The 20,613-nt window shown below is 36.7% G+C and overlaps 3 protein-coding genes across 7 annotated transcripts; all 3 read right to left on the bottom strand.

Annotated features, from left to right (window-relative positions):
- Positions 1-4,541: 4,541 nt before the first annotated feature.
- Positions 4,542-6,794, bottom strand: LOC116108392 (nascent polypeptide-associated complex subunit alpha-like protein 1). The gene is made up of 4 exons (XM_031394647.1): positions 6,735-6,794; positions 6,190-6,277; positions 5,327-5,454; positions 4,542-5,232 (listed from the first exon to the last, which is right to left on the bottom strand). Exons 1-4 carry the CDS (start codon positions 6,792-6,794, stop codon positions 4,894-4,896), a joined length of 615 nt encoding a protein of 204 aa, XP_031250507.1. The 3' UTR covers positions 4,542-4,893.
- Positions 6,795-7,765: 971 nt separating this feature from the next.
- On the bottom strand, positions 7,766-10,249 carry LOC116108376 (nascent polypeptide-associated complex subunit alpha-like protein). The gene is made up of 4 exons (XM_031394625.1): positions 10,092-10,249; positions 9,570-9,657; positions 8,448-8,575; positions 7,766-8,353 (listed from the first exon to the last, which is right to left on the bottom strand). The coding sequence occupies exons 1-4, from the start codon at positions 10,149-10,151 to the stop codon at positions 8,015-8,017; spliced, it is 615 nt and encodes a 204-aa protein (XP_031250485.1). The 5' UTR covers positions 10,152-10,249; the 3' UTR covers positions 7,766-8,014.
- A 1,206-nt stretch (positions 10,250-11,455) lies between these two features.
- Positions 11,456-13,903, bottom strand: LOC116108386 (F-box protein At3g07870-like). 5 transcript variants are annotated; one of them, XM_031394638.1, is made up of 3 exons: positions 12,404-13,903; positions 11,960-12,099; positions 11,456-11,825 (listed from the first exon to the last, which is right to left on the bottom strand). In XM_031394638.1, exon 1 carries the CDS (start codon positions 13,708-13,710, stop codon positions 12,805-12,807), a length of 906 nt encoding a protein of 301 aa, XP_031250498.1. In that variant the 5' UTR covers positions 13,711-13,903; the 3' UTR covers positions 11,456-11,825; positions 11,960-12,099; positions 12,404-12,804. The 5 variants fall into 5 exon arrangements, with proteins under 5 accessions (XP_031250498.1, XP_031250496.1, XP_031250500.1 ...); XM_031394636.1 differs by having other exon boundaries at positions 11,456-12,099; XM_031394640.1 differs by lacking the exon at positions 11,960-12,099.
- Between the last annotated feature and the right edge of the window lie 6,710 nt (positions 13,904-20,613).

Below are 20,613 nucleotides of genomic sequence, written 5' to 3'. Positions count from 1 at the left end.
CATGCAATAAACTTATCTTGCAAATTGATGTTTTCAACCTTGAGATCTTCCAAAAGTTTGCGGTATTCATTGATTTGCATCTTGATATCCTTGTCATCTGTCATCTCCCACCTATAGAAGTTGTCAATAACAAATTTTTGCTTCCTAGCATCCTTAATATTGCATTTTAGTTTCATTGAATCCCATATATCCTTGGCTTCTTTATAGGGGTAATAGATATCAAACAATCTATTAGATAAGGTGCTAACGATTGTATGCCTATAGACCTTGTAGCATGAGTCTAGGTTTCCAATTGTTTTGGATCAACGGATGGTCCAGGTTTAGGATCTGTGAGAGCAGTAACTACACCAAACATGTCAAGGATCGAAAGAATGTGTTCTTGCCATCTTTTAAAATTTTGTCCTCCAAACATTTCAATTTTGGAGATATCAGGAAAAGGTTTGGCATATAAGGCAACGGCGACTATTGGAACAATAGAGGCAACTGAATGGGACACCCCATGAAGGCCAACAGCGGAGGAGGTGTTGCCAAAAGCTATAGCAGCAAGATTGTCAACAACAGCAACAAAAGTAGCAACAGTTGGAGAATTGTTACCGAGAGTAGACTCCACAATCCTTAAGATTGTTGTAAAATAATTTAGAAACAAGGAAAAAATAGAACGCGAATTCTAGGATTATTTCGCCACAACAAATATTTCAAGAATGCGAAAATCCCCCAGGATTTAACAGGTTCTTCTGAAATGAATTCTAGGTACGCATAACAATAGGAAAATTTTATTAACCCAGAGAAGAAGTATAGAGAGGAAGGTTGATTATTTGTATAATTCTAAAGAATAATAACTCTTTTTATAGTGTAAAAATTATAACGTTATAATAACATTGAGATTGAGAAAAATATAAGAGTAAAATAAGGCTTATGAACGTTTTGAGAAATCAAGAATAATGTTAACTCCAATAGTTAGTAAAACTCCTTGCTAAAGTTTAGGAATTGTAGGTCAATAGGATAAAAACAATAACGGTCCTCACAAATTCTTTTTGAAATACCAATAATAATTCAACAAGGTTGACATAAGATATTGATTCCTAAAAATGCTTGTTTGTGATTATATCTCGTTGCTTTCTTTACGAATTGTGATTACAACATAAGTGAACCATCAGCCTTCACTCTACAAAGAGATAGGGTTTTGATTTTTTTGGCCAAATTATGGCTGATTCTGGTGGCCAAAAATTCAACACCACCAATTCAACCACTGGCCTTTACTCTACAAAACCCCTCTAACCTTGGAATTTAGTAGCCACTCGTTCATCAGTCGTGACTCTCATATACCGTCGCGATTGGGTTTGTGAAACCCTAAATACGGCTAATATTCCTAGAGGGGGGTTGAATAGGAATTAATAATAATTATCATGGAATAAAAACTATCACCACAAGCAGTGGCTAATGATGAGTTTAACAAATCAATATTCATTAAATGAACTCAACAAGCAAAGAATGGCAATGATAATGATAGCATAAATGAGCAGAGAAGATACCCAATAGAGAACAATAAATGTAATCAAGTTATAAAGATAAACAAGAAATAAATGTGAACAATGAATGTATGTGCAAGAGTGATAAATAAGTTGACAGAGAGAGAGAAAGAGAGAGAAATGCTCAGAAATTTATAGTGGTTAAGAACTATAACCACAAGTCTCCTACATCCACTTCAAGGCAACCTCCTTGAAGTTTCACTAGAATCAGATTGCGCCAATACAATAGTTTTACAAGATTTCACCAACACTTTCACTAGTTTTACAAGATTTCGCCAACACTCTCTAGTTTTACAGGATTTCGCCAACACACACTAGTTTATAGGATTGCACCTAGTTTTACAAGATTTCTCCAACAAGGTTTTAATCAAAGGGTTTTATGAATGACTACCTCTTCTTTTTAGGCTTATACACACAATAAGAACAAAAACACTCACAAAGATTTACAATATGAGTGCAAGTGAGAGTATTTGATTTGGATTTTGAGCTCTATGGATTATATGAGAATGTTCTCTGATTTTTTATAAGACTCTCCTTTGCCTTTTGCATAAAGACGTTGAGCTTTTATATCCCTTCAAATTTGAGTCGTTTCTCATTTAATGCAACTCTAAAAAGTCTACAGAACCCAAAGGAACGATTGTTCCATAATCGTGAATGGTCATTCCTAACACAACATATACTTTTTCTCATATCTAGGGTTTATGGAATGATCATTCCACCACACTGTATGATCATGCCAAAGCATCATACGGTCATTCCACCACGCAGAATAGTCTGACCAAAGGCTCTTTCAATTCCATCAAATTTTCCAGAAGCATGCATAGCTTCTTCGAACGTTGTCATGCGATTAGAAAGAAAATATGCAGATAGGAACGGTCGTTCCACCATGGAGAACAGTCATTGCACTTTTGATACTTTGAGTTTTGACTTGATCTACAAGATTGACTTTTGAGGAATAGTCAAGAGCACGAAGGATTTTGAATTTGAAATATCTTGACTTTTGACTTAAGTGGAACGGTCGTGCCAGAATGAGCGATGTCACAAATTTTGGCAAAACATTGGATGACCATATGGAATGATGTCGTGCAAAATGGTACATTCATCTGGGCAGTTTTTTATCATATTGAATGGTTGTGCCTTGATCGTGCAGGATCGTAACACTTGAAAAATCTGCTCACGCGCGATCATACCACCTGACAAATCTGTTTTGGTTTGGTTATGACTTGTGTCAGACCTTAGCATGTTTTGGTTAGTGATCAACCAACTTTTTAGTTACTTTTGGCACATCAAAGCATATGACAGGCCAATAGGGTTGATTTTTTTGGCCAAATTTCGACTGTTTTCAGTGGCCGAAATTCAATCCGACACCACCACCTGAACCACCGGCCTCCACTCTACAAAACACCTCTAACCCTAGCACTTGGTAGCCCCCCGTTCATTGGTCGTGACTCAAGTATATTGCCACGATTGGGTTGATTTTTCCAACCAAATTCCGGCTGATTCTAACATCCAAAATTCAATCTAACATCACTCACTACCTGAACCACAGGCCTCCACTCTACAAAACCCCTCTAACCCCGACATTTGGTAGCCCTGTATTTTTCGGCAGTTAGGTTAGGGATTTTGGAAACAGTGGAAAGTGATAACCCAGCCTGGAGAAGGCCTTGAGCCCGATCTAACCGGTCAAACTGGGCCGGGTTTCAGAACGATGAATTTTGCATGTTAATGCAAAAAGTTTAAACTTTAAGATACCAAAGTTTCAAACCTTCTCATAATATGAATATGTTGAATACATTGGATATCTTGAAAGGTTTTGGTATGTTTGTCTTACATGATGACCCAATACATGATCATTGCAAATATGTCTTGCTCTTATTACAAATAAAAGAATAAGACTATCAATCAACAACAAAATTTTGTGATATCAAAATGTTACCTAGCTAACATTTTTTGAGGCGCTTTAATATTTTTAAATTTTATTTCAAAGGTGTACCATGTGATCCCTCAAGGCTTTATTGTAACATGATATGTACATTTTTACCTTATTAATTTCCCTTTTATTTTTCTCATATATGTGTATGGTTTATAAGGGTTCATATTTCAGTATAGAATTCGTGCTCAAAGGATAAAAAGATTTAGATACCTTGAAATGAATAAATGTGGAACCAAATTTACAGTAGAAGCCCTACATCACAAATAGGGGGCAACATTTTTTCTTCTTAGATTTTTCAAGTCATAACTCATAACTATTATAGACTGATTTTGATTTGAGAACAATATTTCTAAACTCAACCCGGTCAAGGGGCCAGTTCCTGGGTTGGGCAATCCGACTGGTTCGACTAGCAGGTCAAACCGATGACGTCAGCATGAAATCTTAGTATGAAACTTAACAAACATACCCTTGAAAAATTACGCATCAATCCCTATAGGTTTAAAATCCAGCAAACACACTCCTGTGATCTGGCTAGGATACCCTAACCATTGCAACTACAATCCACCCAGATCAGCCTGACACCGGACAAACCACCACTAGGCCACCAGAAAAACATTGATCCACCACAAAACACCACCAACTGCCACAATAGAACCCATTGGTGGCTCACACAATGGGTTGGCCAATGTGAGTATGGGCGTGTTTGTGGGCGACGAAGTGGCTGAGGAGCAGCTGGTAACAGCCGCATGGTGCGCGACGTGAAGAAGAAACATGGGGCATCTCTCTCGGGCGACAACAAAGAGGCGATTCTTTGACCCGATGGTTGAACCGGCGAAACTGAACCGCCCATTCAACCCTGTTTCGCCTGTTCAACCACCGATCACTCCGAGCCAATGACTAAAACAAAGTTTAGAGTGTCCCCAAACCAAAGAAGGGGCCGATTCCCGATAAGAATGATCAAATAAGCCAATCCGATCCGGGTTTTAAAACAATGCTTTAGAATTGTCTAAGACATGAAATTAATCAAAGTTTAGTAGAGGCAAATATAATATTGCATGATTCTATCACCATATACCAAATATAAAACTAATGATATATAACATTCCTCTTATCAATCACATGATTCACATCCTTATTCAGCTTACTCTTAAAACTACAAACAATTTCCCCATTATAATATTCTAACCACCTTTGAAGTGGGTAAATATGCACTAAGCTACTACTTCCAGGAACAGTTATGTAACAACCAAAACTGACTACTGCTGTTTAGTGCTGAGTCACGGGCGCAAGAGCAAAATACAAATACAACAATAAAAATAAAATCTGTAACCCATTCACAAGGGTACAGCGGAAAATGAAAAAAAAAAAAAAAAAAAAAAAAATCCTGGAGCGACCACTCAGATGAAAAACATTCACTAATAATGAGACAAATCAGTTTGTTAGCTCCATAATGGCAGAAACAATGTCGCCATTTGCAACTTTGAGTGCTTTAACAGCCCTTGATCTTGACACCCCTGCTTGTGTCATCACCAACTCAATGTCCTTCGGCTCCACACCAGTCTCATCTACTTCTTCATCATCTTGAGCCATGGCTGATGACTCAGGCTTTGAAGCAACATTATTCAAATTAGGTGGCGGAGCCTTGAATTGTTCTGCAGCCTGAGTCTGCAGTTGCGAACTCAGATCCTCAATCTTTGCTTCACCAAATATAATGTATGTCTCTGATGTGGGGCTCTTAAAAACATCAGGTTTTGAGATAACAAACAGAATCTGAAAATAAAAAGCATAAGAGTTTAAATTATATGTTTAAAAACTAAACTAGATTAAAAGAAAGAAAAAGTTGGACAAAAATTCAAAAACAGACGTTTTTGCTCTTTTTTACTGTTACACGACTAACTCCTGTTACTGGCTTCATCCCAAGTTTCAACATTGCCTTGCGAGACTTCTTTTCACTCCTGCTCTGCTTTGATCGACCACTTCCATCTCCTTTCCCTGGAATATAATAAATTTTTCCAACAGTTAATTTGTGCCAAACTTCATACTAATCACTGTATACAATGATCACAAACAATATGATTCTGCTCTCAGCGCATGATAAAGCTTACAGTCGTCCAAACTAAACTGTAAATTATACATATTATAATTCTATTAACTAGGGACCTCAAGTAGATCTTTTAAAGATATGCATTGCATCCATGTGAATTCAGTAATTCTATTTCCAACCCATTACCATGCTTTTCCAAATTAGTTCATAAATATGATTGAACTTCGAAGGTACTAAAAATCCCATCTATGCAATGATATCAAAACTATTTATAACACTGATTGTCATTTCAAAGATGTTAGACATATAAATGAAATGCTTTCGGTGTATAGTCTATTAAGGGATCTCTCCAGACGGCTTGAAATACTTAAATACTTCTGAGTTTAAAATGCTACACAATAAAATCATAAATCAATGAAAAATATTCAGCATGTAAAGATTGACAATCGAATTTGAGTAACTCTTCAAACCCTTTATACAATATCTCAGAATTCTTTGCACAAAGATTATATTTATCCACATCAAAGACAGGTCTACATCAAAAACAATGTTCTTAATCTACAATAATGAAATCTTCATCAGCTAATTGTTGTCACACACTCTTAGAACGCACATGCTTGCAAAGAAACAAAGAATGGAATTAAATAATATTAACAAAATTCATATTTGTGTTCTGATACTACCTTCAGCATCCTCTTCATCCTTATCATCATCTTCATCCTCCTCATCATCATCGTCGTCATCTTCATCCTCAACCACAGGCTCATCAGGCTGAAACAAACATTATTATGTGTCATCCACAAGCAAATCATAAGTTTACAACAGCCATAACAACAAACCTCATTAAATCAACCAAAGCAAATTAGCATACGATCGACCCTCTCAAACTAGTCTCATAATTTTGAACAGAGAAAGCAAAATTTAGTATTCTATTAGTTCGAACAGAGTCTTAAATTGGGACCAAGAAAAAGAAAAAGGTAAAAAAAATTCATTCAACTCAAACATTCATAACTTTACTTCTAATTTTTATTGTAAAAAAAATTAAAAAAATAAAAAAGCCAGAAACGAGGTGTTCATTTTACACTACTTTATTCGATAACCAAAGGTGCCCTATGCCACAAAACTTCGTAAATCCAGAAATTACAAAGAGGTAATTGACTGAAAAATATACAATTAAAAACAATTACGAACGAAATTAAATAAATTTCAGTGGGTAGGATTGGCTTACGTTGAGCTTTTCTTGTTCGAGATGAGCAGCGAGGAGTTCTTCTTGGGATAGAGCAGTCATTGTTGGTATTTGAGTTGGTTAAGTTTCAGAGTTGAGAGGAAGATAAAACCCTAACAATACCCGATAATCGAACTCAAGCTATATGAAATGGAGTTTTATGTAGATGGATTGGAATGGAACCTGGTCTTATTCGGGTTCGGGTTTGGGTTGGGGTGGTTTAGGCTAACTCACTGAGGAACCAACCAAATTCAACTCATCATTTTACTTTTACAACGAATCACATCACATTTTGATATTAATTCTAACCAAAATCTGTTTTATCATACTCTCCTCATCCTCAACTTTTAACGTTCACTTTCTAAATTTATATTCTAATTTTTGTTATCATTAATTAATTAATATATCATTCACTGTTTACCATCAATAATACATAATTATGTGCTCTCATTATATCTTGATAATCAAATCTAGCCCGGATTTCATCCTAAAAGAAGAAAGCGTTGAAAGGAATTTCCAAATTGTTGCATAAATATTGACAATAATTTAGATAATGGAGAGTTAATAACCCAAATTGAAATATCATTTTAAGTTAATCTTTGCATTGCTAATTGTTAGCAATTGTAATAAGAAATTATTCAATAAGAATAATGTTACAAATTCTAGATGATTTCCAAATTTTCTATCATAAGTCAGAAATTATTTCCAATTAATTGCACTAATACCTCATTGCATATGATCTCATAAGTAATACTATATTAATAAATCCTTCTCACTTTCTCTCACAAGTAACATATTTCAAGAATAATACTATATTAACAAACCCTTCTCACTTTCTCTCACAAACGCAACATATTTCGCATAATTCGTAATTGATCAGCTTGCAATAAATCTCACCTACCCAATAATAAATCTCGCCTAACTATATGCGAATTAACCAATTACAAACTGTCATATCACGTTTGTGAGAAAAGATTGTAAAAAAATTTTATCGAGAAGATTGTAAAAAATGTTTATCAACCTATCTTTGATCATGATCTCAAAAGCCATGATGGATTTCCCATAATATTATGTCTAAACAACTGTGATTAAAAACAAAATGGAGCACAAGTGCAACCCCAATATTGAATCATGAGCTAATACACAAGGAAAAGAGAACTAAAGAACACAGATTAATAATAAATTACTCAAAATCTGCAACCTCAATTCTTCAAGAGAAACAACGCCAAGAAGAAATCCTCAAAAAGACCACTAAGCAGAACATCTTTAATATAAAGTGACAATCAATTTGTTAGATCCATAATGGCAGAAACAATGTCACCATCCGCAGCTTTCAGTGCTTTCACAGCCCTTGATCTTGACACCCCGGCTTGTGTCATTACCAACTCAATGTCCTTCGGCTCCACACCAGTCTCGTCTACTTCTTCTTCATCTTGAGCCATGGTAGATGACTCAGGCTTGGAAGCCACACTAGTCAAATTAGAAGGAGGTGCTTTGAACTGCTCTGCAGCCTGAGTCTGTAGTTGCGAACTTAGATCCTCAATCTTTGCTTCTCCAAAAACAATGTACGTCTCTGATGTTGGGCTCTTGAAAACATCAGGTTTTGAGATAACAAACAGAATCTGAAAAATAAAAAGCATTAGAGTTCATATTAAACAGAAATCGACAACTAAGCTAAACAAAGAGAAACAAAAATTGGGAGCAATTCAAACAGACATTTTTGCTTTTCTTGACAGTAACACGACTGACTCCTGGGATTGGCTTCATTCCAAGCTTCAACATTGCCTTGCGAGACTTCTTTTCACTCCTGCTCTGCTTTGATCGACCACTAACATCTCCTTTCCCTGAAACATGAGAAAAATTTCCACCAGTGAAATTGTGCCCTACCTTCAACTAATAATGTTCATAAACTACAATTGTTTACAACTCTAATAATGTGTATAAAGTACAATGTTCGAGTCTAATAATTATGCATCTCAAATATATCTTTTCATCATATGCACTGCATTCATGTAAGTTCTTTAATATTATTTCCAATCCATAACAATGCTTTTCCAATTAATTCATAAATCTGATTGAATGCTAAGTTACTATAATCACAAATATAAAATAATATCAAAACTATTTATAACTAACTGTGGTTATGATTCCAAAAATGTTGAGGCATACATAAATTGTTTTCTATGTATGGACTATTAAGGAATCTCTCCCAACTACAAGAAATATTCAAATTCCTTTTGCACTTATAATGCTTCCCAACAAAGCGCCAAGCGATTTTAACACAAATTTGCAACAAAAAAATTGTTTAGTTGGCATTAAAAATTAACTAACTCTAACTTCTCATCCAAGTCCACTGGATACATTGAATCAATGGCCATGAATTTGTGTCCCAAATTTGTGTCAAAATTGTATTACAATAGTCTAAATCCCCCAAAAAATCATAAAGCCGATCATATTATTTCAATGTAAAGGTTGAAGTAGTATTTGAGGAACACTGCGAACCCTTCTACACCATCTCAAATTATTTGCACCAAGGTATATAAATCTATTGCCAAAACAGACTTAAAAGAAAAACATCCTGATCAAGAATAACAAAACCATTTAACAGCAGTATTTTGTTTATACAAAAAATATGCTTGTAAAAGAACAAGTAAAAAATATACATATCCTCCACGTTGAGTATGCTTTTAATAAAAACATAAAATCCAACTTATTATACGCAGCAGATAAAGATTGACAATAGTATCTTCTATCTGGTAACTGTCCAAAAACCTTTCTACAATATCTCACAATTCTTTGCACAACGATTGTATTTTTCTATGACTGTTATTCTCTTACCTTCAGCATCCTCTTCATCCTTGTCATCATCGTCATCTTCCTCATCGTCATCATCGTCATCCTCATCCTCAAGCACAGGCTCATCAGGCTGCAACAAACATTACAATGAATTCTCAACTATGCAAGCAAAGATTATTCAAACACTGTCCCCACTGCCACAAATCAGAGCTTGAAAACACCCACAACAAACCTCATTACTTTGGTTTGAGATAGAATTTTTTCACAAAAAAAAAGAGAACAAGTACTCAATAAGCTCGGACTTGTTCAGTCTTTAATTGGGACCGACACAAAAAGGGTTTTACAAAATTCATTCTACTCTAAGATGTATAACATAACTTTTCATCTTAACCAAGCCGGACACACGGGTAATCATTTTACACTAGTTTCATCAGTAAATGAAGGTGCCCCATGCCATAAATTTAACGAAGAGTTCATTAACAGTAATATATACAAATTAAAAAAAAAAAAAAAAAAAAAAAAATCATGGGTTCTACGAAAAGAGAAATGGTGGGAAAGGCTTACGTTGAGCTTTTCTTGCTCGAGATGTTGAGCGAGGAGTTCTTCCTGAGTTTGAGCAGTCATGGTTACTGTTTGAAACGAAGATAATGAGCTAATGAAACCCTAGATACCCACCGCTTAGTTTGTCTAACTTATATTTCGCTTATATATAGGGATGGACCCTTCTCGGGTTTGGGTTTAGAGTGATTTGGGCTGCCTAGCAGAGAATCAAGCAAATTGAGCTGATGTTTTCACATAAAGTATTTTTGTATTTTGAATGATGTAATATTATATAATTTTATTATTTGGTCATATTATTCACCTTCGAATCTATATTAGTGAGAAATTATTTGAAATCATTTTGGAGTATAAACTTGAGAGTCACATAATAATATTATTTGAGCACATTTCTTTTTTCTTTTCTTTTGAAAATTAGTATTTTAGATGATCGAGATGCAATGGAGTGTAGTTTAATTTTCTTTTTTCTTTATGATTAGGGTGTCTAAAGTAGCTTGTATTCTCAGGGTCCATTGAACACCCTAACACCCTGCAAACCTAATATTCTAAGGTAGGTTACAAATATGGTATATAACCCCAAAGTGGTTTAAACCCAGAAAGTCAATAGAATGAACAAATATATTCTTGACTGTCAAGTCAACCTCTTGGGTTAGTAGGGGTGAAAATCAAGTCGAACCTCGAGCTCGACTCGATTTTGGCTCGAACTCAACTCGACGTTAGTCGATTCGAGTTCAAGTAGTCATTCGAATTCGAGTTCAATCATAATAGAACTCAAACTCGATTAAAGCTCGAATACTCGAATTCAATTGAAACTCGAATACTTGAATTTGATTAAGCTCGTATTCTCGACTCAAATAATGAAACTAGACTAAAACTCAATTATACAAACTCAAATTCCAATTTCTGGTACCGAGTTTGAGGCTCAAATTTGATACTATAGTGCTCGAGTCGAGTTCGATTAACCAGATACTCGACTTGATTTCACCACTTCATAGTTTAAAATTAAATAATATCACTAAGCCATGGACAATGTTAATATTCGTGAGTTATAATTGAAGTATTACACATTAACAGTGTCTGAGATAACACATCTCGTGCATCAACACCTCCCCACCGAATAAGATAAAATCACTTAAAATATAAATTTGAGATGCAAAATTGAGCCCCAAAATAATGGCATTATACATCATCAACCATAATCTCGGTGCATACACTGTCAAAAATCAAAACCCATCAAGGATTTTCCCATAAATTCTTTCAAACCAACTGTGAAGTAAATATGTATGTGCTACTTTGAAGAACAAAATGTATAGCATAAGTCCACAACCAACATTGCTTCATTCTGATACATAATGAAAAAGAGAACAAGATAACACAGACTAATAATAAATATTCAAAATCTGCAACCTCAATCATTCAAGGGGGTAACAACGGAAAATGAAAATAATCTCTCGGCTGAACATTTTTAGTTCCATAATGGCAGAAACAAAGTCACCATTTTGCAGCTTTTGACTGCTTTCACGGCCCTTGACCTTGACACCTTAGCTTTTGTCATCTCCAATTCAATGTCCTTCAGATCCAAACGGACCACACCAGCCTCGTCTACTTCTTGTTCATCTTAAGCCATGGTCGATAACTCAGGCTTTGAAGCCACATTACGCAAACAAGAAGGAGCTTTGAATTGCTCTGCAGCCTCAATCTTTGCTTCACCCAAAACAATGTATGTGTCTGAAACAGAATCTGGAAAATGCAAAGCACAAGAGTTTGTGGCACAAAGCAGCCCGAGACAAAAACAAAAACAAAAAGGCAGAAAGTAAACAGCATATTACACAAGTTTGAAACTGAACAAGAAGAACAAAAAGTTAGACAATAACTCAAAACACTCGCGTTCTTTATCTTTTTAACGGTAACACGGTTGACTCCTGGAATTGCCTACACTCCAAGTTTCAACATTGCCTTGCGAGACTTCTTTTCACTCCTACTTTACTTTGATCGACCACTTGCATATCCTCTCCTGTCATATTAAAATTTGTTAACAGTGAAATTGAGTCTCACTTTCTAGTCATCAGTGGATCATATCATTGTGCTCTTCTCACACGATGAAGCATCTAAGTCCAGTTATTCAGAATTGTTCGTACTAATAAACAAAACCATTTATTATTAGGTAGCAAATAATCACTACACTTAACCAGTCATAATACCTGTACTTATGTACACCCTAATAAGTTTAGTTATGTTTCATCACAATTCGTAAAGAGCAAAGCAACCAGTGGTAATCACAATCACAAAATACGCAAGCTAAGGAATCAATAGCATACATCCAACTATGAATAAGCAGAATCTGCTCGCAATTACACAAAGGAAAATAAAGCAGACCACATATGAAGCGTTTTTCATGTTTCAGCGCCATTTTCGTTGCAAATGCTTGAATACACTCCATTTTCTCTTCCCCAAACAAATGCCACCTTCAGGAAATAAAAACCTCCGCGGACTTAAACGAAATCCTTCTTTGTACAAGACTAAGCTCTCAACAAAAGTAACCAAATCTATTGTCATATCATTGCCACCAATTCCAACATGTTTAAACTGCAGTTGCTCAAGGTCATAGGAAACCACCTCTCTATTAGACATTAAGATCAACAAATCATTGTCACTGACAATGCATAAGGACCTCAAGATACTTTTCTCCGGTACAATCGAATATTCCTTATTCCAAGACTCAGCCACACCATACTCCCTCATCAGTCATCACCCATATGCAACAATTCTCAACTATGCCAATGCTGTTAACACAGTGAACAATCAAGATTAACAATCCCCTTAAAACATCAGCAGAAACTCGAAGCCTATTTCTTCCATCAGGATCAATTTTCGGAACCATAATCTCTCCAAATTTCTCCCTATCAAAATCAAACGACAAAACAATATTACTAGACGGTCCCCTAGTCTTGGAAGCAAACCAATGCACAGCTTCATTGACATATGCATCCGAAGATTTTTGGATTGCATAGCTTCCAGCATTTGTTCCAATTCTTCTCCAAGAATTAGTAGCCAATGAGAAAACCTCAACCTTTGGTGGCTCTTTCTCAACATAAACAGGCATATAAAAATCCCCAAAATACATTATCCTCACAATCTTTAGTTCATAATTAGAACTGCGGGAAAATCCAAACCCGAGAGCGAAAAAAGTTCCGCAATCTTTAAACTTTCGAGCGAAACAAGAATTTCTAAGGATCTTGAGTTTCCATATAGCCGGATTCCATAAATATATAATTCGACCAAAATATTGATAAGAGTCAGACAAGCAAATGAGCCCATCAAAAGAAGCGGCTAACTTAAAGTAATTGCTCTCGCAAATAAATGGGATTGGGAAAGTTGAATAGTAAGCGTAGGTTTCGCTATGCAAAACGGAGAGGAAGTTGTCGCGAAAATCGCCGGCTTTGTAATGCAAAAGAAAGGGATCAGATTTCTTACGGAGATTGAGGTGGGTAGAGATGAAAGATTGGTGGGTGATTAAAGAAAACCAAGATTTGCAAACAGCTGTGAGTGTAATGAGGTCCTTAGAGGGTAAACGAGAGAGAATATTGCAGAGAATTTCAGGTGGAAGAAAAAATGATGATGACATTTCACTAGAGTTGCTTTACTTGGTGTCTGCTTTGCCATCAGTGATTCGGAAGTAATGAGATGATCGTCTGACTCAAAATGAGAAGTGGAATTGTAAGATCAACTGGTTGAGTAGTTGGGTTGGGCTGACAAAAATTAAGAAACAGCTAATGGATTGGTATTTTTTTCCATTAAAACCTCTGAAACACAACTGATATAATTTTTATCGAGGAAATTTAACCCTCCGACCTCCCAAGTTTGCATTTAAAAAAATGACACAAAAAATATTTCGCAATTTGTTTTTAATTTAGAAAAACTGACGTGGCACATTTAGGATTCATTAAACATGTTAAATGAGTTAAACTGAAAAGATTTAAATATATGTGGGTAATATTATAATTAATAAAAGTTTGTTTAAATTTTGAAAATAAAAAACGACCCCACCCTTCAAAATCACTTAATCGAGCCAATTACCCAAAAAACGACTGACGAACACTTTTGATTTCTCTACCATTTTCGACGACGAAAGTGCCCTATTCTGGCAAATGTTCGATCTTAAAGCTTCCTTACACAAAATCATGGATGATATTCACAAAGAGGAGGAAAACTCAACCCCATTCCAAATTCTAGACTCTAGTGGTGGCGACAATTCAAAGGCTATCGAAGACGATGCTCTGGCGGATCATCTGATGAGTGAAGGTGGTCTAGAGGCAGAGGAGACAACGGCGACACAAGAACAGAGAGAAGAATCAAAAAACGATTCTGAAGAGAAGGACACCGACGAGGAAGAGGACGCTGGTGAAAAAAGGGCACGTTTTTTACTTGTTTTTTTGAATTTGATGAGAAATTTGATTGATCTATGCGAATTTGGGGGATATGTAGTTGGTTTTCTTGTTATGGTTGTTGTGGCGTTTTGTCGAGTAGTTGGCAGGCATTGGGGGAGTGGCTTTGTTTGGGTTCTAGAGGATGGAGGAAGGCAAGGGAGGTCGTAAGGAGGTTGTTTGTGAGAGGTTGGAGGGCTAGGGATGGTTGGGGATGGCTGGAGGTGGCGGAATAGGGGGTTTGGAGGGCAGCCCTCTAGCCTCCCTATGCCGCCACCTCCTGCCATCCTCAGCCCTCCAACCTCATGGAACCTGCCACAACAGCCTCTGTAGGGCTTGCATTGGCATCCCCGGTCCTCTCGAGGCCAAAAACACCCACTCCCCGATGCCCTCGAAGCCAATATCCCCCAAATTGGCAGCCTATTGGTTGTTGGTTTTTTTTTTTTTTTTTTTTTTTTTTTTTTTTTTTTAGACTTAGTTTATATCGATTGTGCAGATTTTCTAAAGCATACATTATAAAGACTATGGGTCAGAGTTGTAAACGATAAGATATCGTACTTCCCCATAAGGGTGACAGTTAGGTCGAGTTGGCAAGTTTTTACAAGAATAATAGAGATTTTACACGAACAGAAGAAGGGTATAGACCGATTCAAAGAGAGTTGTTTCGATCATTTTGTGAACATCGGAGAAAATTGGAAAAAGGCGTTCTAGGGGCAGGGAGTGCATTATATGTTGATGCACTCAGTTAAAAGCCAAAGAAAAAAAAAATGAAATGTGGTTTGTGGTGGATGGGAAGCCACTATGTATTGGGATGATGGAATATGCCCTGATGATAGGCTTAAGATGTGGGGCATTTTCAAATGCGGAAGAGCAAGAGAGAATAAAGAAGAGTAAGGCAGCCGATAACTTGGCTAAAAAGGTTTTGGGGGGGAAGGCATCTATTACGGGACATGATTTAGAGGAAAAGTTAGGAGAAGGTGGGTATACCTCTTCAGAGAGGTTCAAGATGTGCCTGCTATGGTTCGTGCATTCGATCCTAATGGCTTCGGATTCAACAAAAGTCGTTAATATGGATTGGGTGAGTTTGCAAGCAACATGGACTTCTTTAATGCTTATCCGTGGGGACGAGTATTATTTCAACTAACCATGGACTCCCTGCAAGGAAAAGACATGGCGTTAAAGCAACGCCAATCTATCGAGAAGAATAGATCGAGCACGTACAATTTGTTTGGCTTCCCATGGGCAATGCAGGTAAAGATTAATAGTTTTTTGTTATATTTTTTGGTATTATATGTGTTTTAATTATGATATGGACTGTTTTTTTACAATGTAGGCTTGGATGTATGAGGTTGTCCCTATCCTGGCTAAAGCGCCCCCGGGGGGGGGGGGGGGGGGGGGGGCCGAAGATGAAAACTTCAGATGAGTGACCGCAATTTCTTATGATGTTGCGATGGCATATCGAGAAGTGTACCCATTGGAATTACGACAAAATAGACATGGAAATTCAAGCGGCTTGGGTAAGATTAAAGGATTAATCTTTTGAATAGCTTTTAAATGTGGCTTAAATTTGATTGATTTTTTTTCTTATTGCAAGTAGTCGTCCGTCCCTTCCTCACCGCTACTAGAGGTGAAGCGAGAGAGGAGTATGTTACATCGTTCAAAACACTGGAGGATGTAGTAGATGAAAGGATAGACCGCCTAATGCAGGACCTAGAAGGGGCCACACATGTGAGTGCAGTTCAAGGCCACTGCTTGAGAATTTTATTGATGCCGAGGATAATGAAGCTCCAATCGGCAGGAGGGAGGAGAAGGAGGAGGATGAAGAGGTCCTTACGCCTCCACCCAATTGGCAAACCGGTACAACAAGTACCGCTTTACCGAGGCGTCAGTGTCAGGAGAATGAGGTGGTTGACCTCATGAACAGTTTGTTTGAGAGTTTTACAACAGCCGTTTATGAGAGGTTTGAGAAGATGGAAGAACGGATGAAAAGGGTGAAGGAGGAAGTTGGTGGGGTATTGAAAGTGGTTGAAGTGAAACCTGAGCATAAAATATAGAACCGAAAAAGTAAGCATGTAATTTCTCCTTACATGACAGTAACATATGGAAAGAAGAGTAAAACAAAGAAAAAAATGAGGAATTCAGTGAAAGTGGAGAAGCAAAAATGGAGGAGTAGGCTAAGGAGGAAGGTGGAGGAAGTGGGGAAGTGAAAATGGAGGAGGAAGTGGGCAAGTGAAAACGGAGGAGTTAAAGGTCGATTTGTACAGGCCAATAGATGAGGAAAAGAAAAAACTCTTCTATGCCTATTACAATGATTTTGGAAGTGATGGGCATGTGAAGTGCAAGACCAAGGATTATCCCCGGGAGTGGTTTGAAAAGATGTTGACGATGAGCAGGTGGCTCGATGACTCGGTGAGTTATTTTCCCTTATTTTTTCTTATTTTTGCTTATATTTTCCATGAGGTATTGTATACTTATTATGTTGTTTTTATTTGATGTAGCACATCGATGAGGTATTGGCACTTATGAGGCTACGACAGAGCAGTAGTGGTAATATTTTGTATCCGCACTATGCCATCACCGATGTGGCCTTTGGTCAAACACTAGTAACTACCTATGACACTTTAATGAAAAAGGCCAATGGTAGTGGTAGAGGTGCAGCAAGGGGAGGCAAATGGAAAAGATTGGCCATAGATGACTTCGACGGTGTCCCCGATGATTTTCAGTTTGATGGCAAGATGATGTAGTATGTACGGGGGGAAAGGCCCAAATATGGCAATAGTTGGGCAAACATTAAAAGAGTATACTACATCATGAACATCAAAGATATGCATTAGATAACCATCGTCGCGCTATAGAGGAGGGCTTGCTACAGATCCTTGACTGCAACCCAAGTATTTGTCGAGAGAGGCAGTTGGAGATGGAGTTGCAGCCACTATGTGTATTATTCCCGCCGCTGTTGCGCGATGGCGGGATGTTTCAGCACTTGGGTGATGAACTACTGACGGGAAAGTGGCCACTTAAGTGCCTTCCCGTCCCTACAAATGACTCAAGGTAAATTTTGTATAAAACTTATATAATACAATTGTTCTATAAGCTGATTCTAATGCTAATGTCTTCCTCTTATTGTAGTGTTGATTGCGGGGCATAGGCACTAAAATTTATTGAGTTCAACATGACTAAGACCCCGATGGACGGCTTGAATGACGAAACAATGAGCAACTGTCAGGAGCGCTAGGCTATTGAGTGCTTCCATGGGCATATGATCCCTTTTGACTAACCAGAACCCAATCTAAGTCATTGTTGATGCTGTCATCAAAAGGTATGGAAGTTGGACTTAGAATTTTGTAGTTTATGTGATGTTGTCTTATTAGATTGTCTTGAATTATTGGGTTGTCTTGAATAATTGGATTGTCTTGAATTGGATCAACTGGTGTTGTTAGACGTCAGGCTATTGATACTTGGGTTGTGGTGTTGCTACTGATGCTGATGCTGAAGGTGTGCTGGATAATTTTGGAAGATGAGGAAGTGGCTGAAGAAAATGATGAAGAACGGGGATGGAGGCTGTCGGCCCTCCTTTTGTTTTGGGTGTATATAGGATATTTATTTGTTGTATATAATGTTATAATTTACAGTAATGCTAGACTTACCGACCCAGCTACCGATTTGACATACTGACTCATGTGAATTGAGTTAAATTTTGAGATTTGGGTTATTGGATAGTTGGGTCGGTATGTACAAATTGGTATTTGGGTCGGTAAATATAGTATTACTGTATAATTTAATATAATTGACACATTTCAGATTTGTACAAAACCAATTCAATATTTATTTCCCTCTTTTGAGTTTTAGTTTATTTAGTATGCTTGTTACATGGCATTAATGTGTTGATGCAATTAGGTTGTCAAATTCAGAAGAAAATATGGAATTAATATGTGTTGGTGACTTTAGTTTGTCAAAATTTACGAGAAAAGCTGGAAAAAATATGTATTGCCCATGATCGCTTAAGCGATATATAAGCGACTACATATATCGCTTAAGTGACCAAGGGTTTTCTATAAAGGATCGCTTAAACGAGACAATAAATCACTTAAATGATCGTGCATCTAAGTAGATCTTTATTCTACCATGGACTTGATCGCTTAAACAATACCAAATTGCTTAAGTAATCAAGGGTAAAAGCGAAGAATTGCTTAAGCGAGTGTAAGGAAACAATCTAACCAACATAGTGAAAAACAAAAATTTTAGAGCATAGATTGATTCCTTTAAAGCCAAGATCAGAGTACATATTATACAGTTAATATGTTAAATAAAAAATTATGCAGAAATATGAACGATCAAAGTAAGGATTAGAGTTCATACGCACGTTTGGAGGCTTCTTCAAACTTGTCTCTGAATCTTTTCGCTACCGATCCAAGAACAGAATCAAACCAACGGTAATCCACACGAAGATAACCCGAAGAGCTAAAGAGGGATGCTAGATCCTCTTTAGCTTTGAGAACAAAATTAAAAATCAAAAAGACTTTGATTCAATGACCAAGGGTGGCGTGAGATGTAGAGAGAAAGGAGGTTGTTTCCTTTTTGATAAAAAATGAGTTCTCTCTTAATGAAAATCACAAAAACACATGCACTTATATAGTGCATGTGAAACCCTATTCCAATGAGGAATAGGCTTGGGCTCTAACCCAAACAGCCCCTATGTCCAAACACTCCCAATCATGATATTTGATTTTTATTATTATTATTTCAATTAAACTCAATTAATATATTTATAAAATATATTAACATTTAATAATAATAATAATTCATTTAAATATATATGCACATATATTTAAATATAATTTCACTTATTTGATTTTAACATCAAATTAAATGTAGGCAACAACCTCAGCAAATTTAATTGCACTGTGCGATTACCAAAATATCATTTCACCCTAAAAGACGAAAACACCCCTTGCACAAACTGATTCTTAAATTATCTTCCATGTGTGTGACTCGTAGGCTCCTCATCATACCGACAGTGAGTAGTATTGCAATTAACACCAATTAATCGTCTCACTACACACATACCAAGATTGGCCCCTAGCAAGGCATCATGGTCACTCGATAGATTCGGATTCAGCGAAATAGCTACCTATCAACGATATGGTTACTGTGCAATCAAAACCTTTCATCATCTGTTCGAGACTGAGATACAAAAATAGTGTCAACCTCAGTTATCCTCGATATATTTAAATTCAGTTACTAGACCAATGAACAGAATAATAAATTAGATTGAGCAACAACTCAATCCCACTGTGATCACAGATTTACTGTCATTGTCATTAACTGAATTGCGTCGTGAGATAACTTCTCCGGTACCCAAGAGTGATGAATCATTTGTCGATCCACCATAGTCTTGATACACTTCTTGATGCAGTCAATCACTACTGTATTGACAGCTTTGTATAGAACTGCGTTGGGCTAGTGTCAAACTACAGCAATTGGTGCACAAAGCGCTCCAGTGATCTCAAATCTAAGTGTAAAATAAACGTAATGAATATTCACATTTCTCATTATTAGCTTAAAAGGATACATATTTATATACACTTGTAGTGTTCTAAACTAGGTAGGTGATCAATCTAAATTAGAATAGAAGTGAACCCTATAATAAAGGATTATAAAGTGATCCCCATCATCTAGGAAGTCATGTACATCTGTAACACTCCCCCTCAAGCTGGAGTATAGATATCAATCATACCCAGCTTGTTACAAAGATAATCAACTCGAATCCCAGTTAGAGCCTTTGTAAAGATATCTCCCAATTGTTCTCCAGTCTTCACATACCCAGTGGAAATTAGACCTTGTTGTAGTTTCTCACGGACGAAATGACAATCGATCTCAATGTGTTTTGTTCGTTCATGGAACACTGGATTAGATGCAATATGAAGAGCCGCTTGGTTATCACACCATAATTTCGCTGGTACTGAAGTTTCAAGGCCTATTTCAGTCAGGAACTGATATATCCACATTATTTCACAAACAGCTTGTGCCATAGCCCTATATTCCGACTCTGCACTTGATCGTGACACAACATTCTGCTTCTTGCTCTTCCATGATATTAAATT

This window comes from Pistacia vera, unplaced genomic scaffold (assembly GCF_008641045.1).
Source record: "Pistacia vera cultivar Batoury unplaced genomic scaffold, PisVer_v2 Contig563, whole genome shotgun sequence".
Lineage (NCBI taxonomy): Eukaryota > Viridiplantae > Streptophyta > Magnoliopsida > Sapindales > Anacardiaceae > Pistacia > Pistacia vera.
Note: the sequence above shows the minus strand (reverse complement) of the source record. Positions and strands in the feature narration are given on the sequence as shown.

Excerpts from the sequence above, each read along its gene's own strand:
- LOC116108386 (XM_031394636.1), bottom strand. The coding sequence starts at position 13,710 with ATGTCATCATCATTTTTTCTTCCACCTGAAATTCTCTGCAATATTCTC.
- LOC116108376 (XM_031394625.1), bottom strand. The coding sequence starts at position 10,151 with ATGACTGCTCAAACTCAGGAAGAACTCCTCGCTCAACATCTCGAGCAA. Across the intron at positions 9,658-10,091 it reads TCGAGCAAGAAAAGCTCAAC|CCTGATGAGCCTGTGCTTGA; the intron begins GTAAGCCTTTCC and ends TGTTTGTTGCAG. Across the intron at positions 8,576-9,569 it reads GGATGAAGAGGATGCTGAAG|GGAAAGGAGATGTTAGTGGT; the intron begins GTAAGAGAATAA and ends CTCATGTTTCAG.
- LOC116108392 (XM_031394647.1), bottom strand. The coding sequence starts at position 6,794 with ATGACTGCTCTATCCCAAGAAGAACTCCTCGCTGCTCATCTCGAACAA. Across the intron at positions 6,278-6,734 it reads TCGAACAAGAAAAGCTCAAC|CCTGATGAGCCTGTGGTTGA; the intron begins GTAAGCCAATCC and ends TGTTTGTTTCAG. Across the intron at positions 5,455-6,189 it reads GGATGAAGAGGATGCTGAAG|GGAAAGGAGATGGAAGTGGT; the intron begins GTAGTATCAGAA and ends ATTATATTCCAG.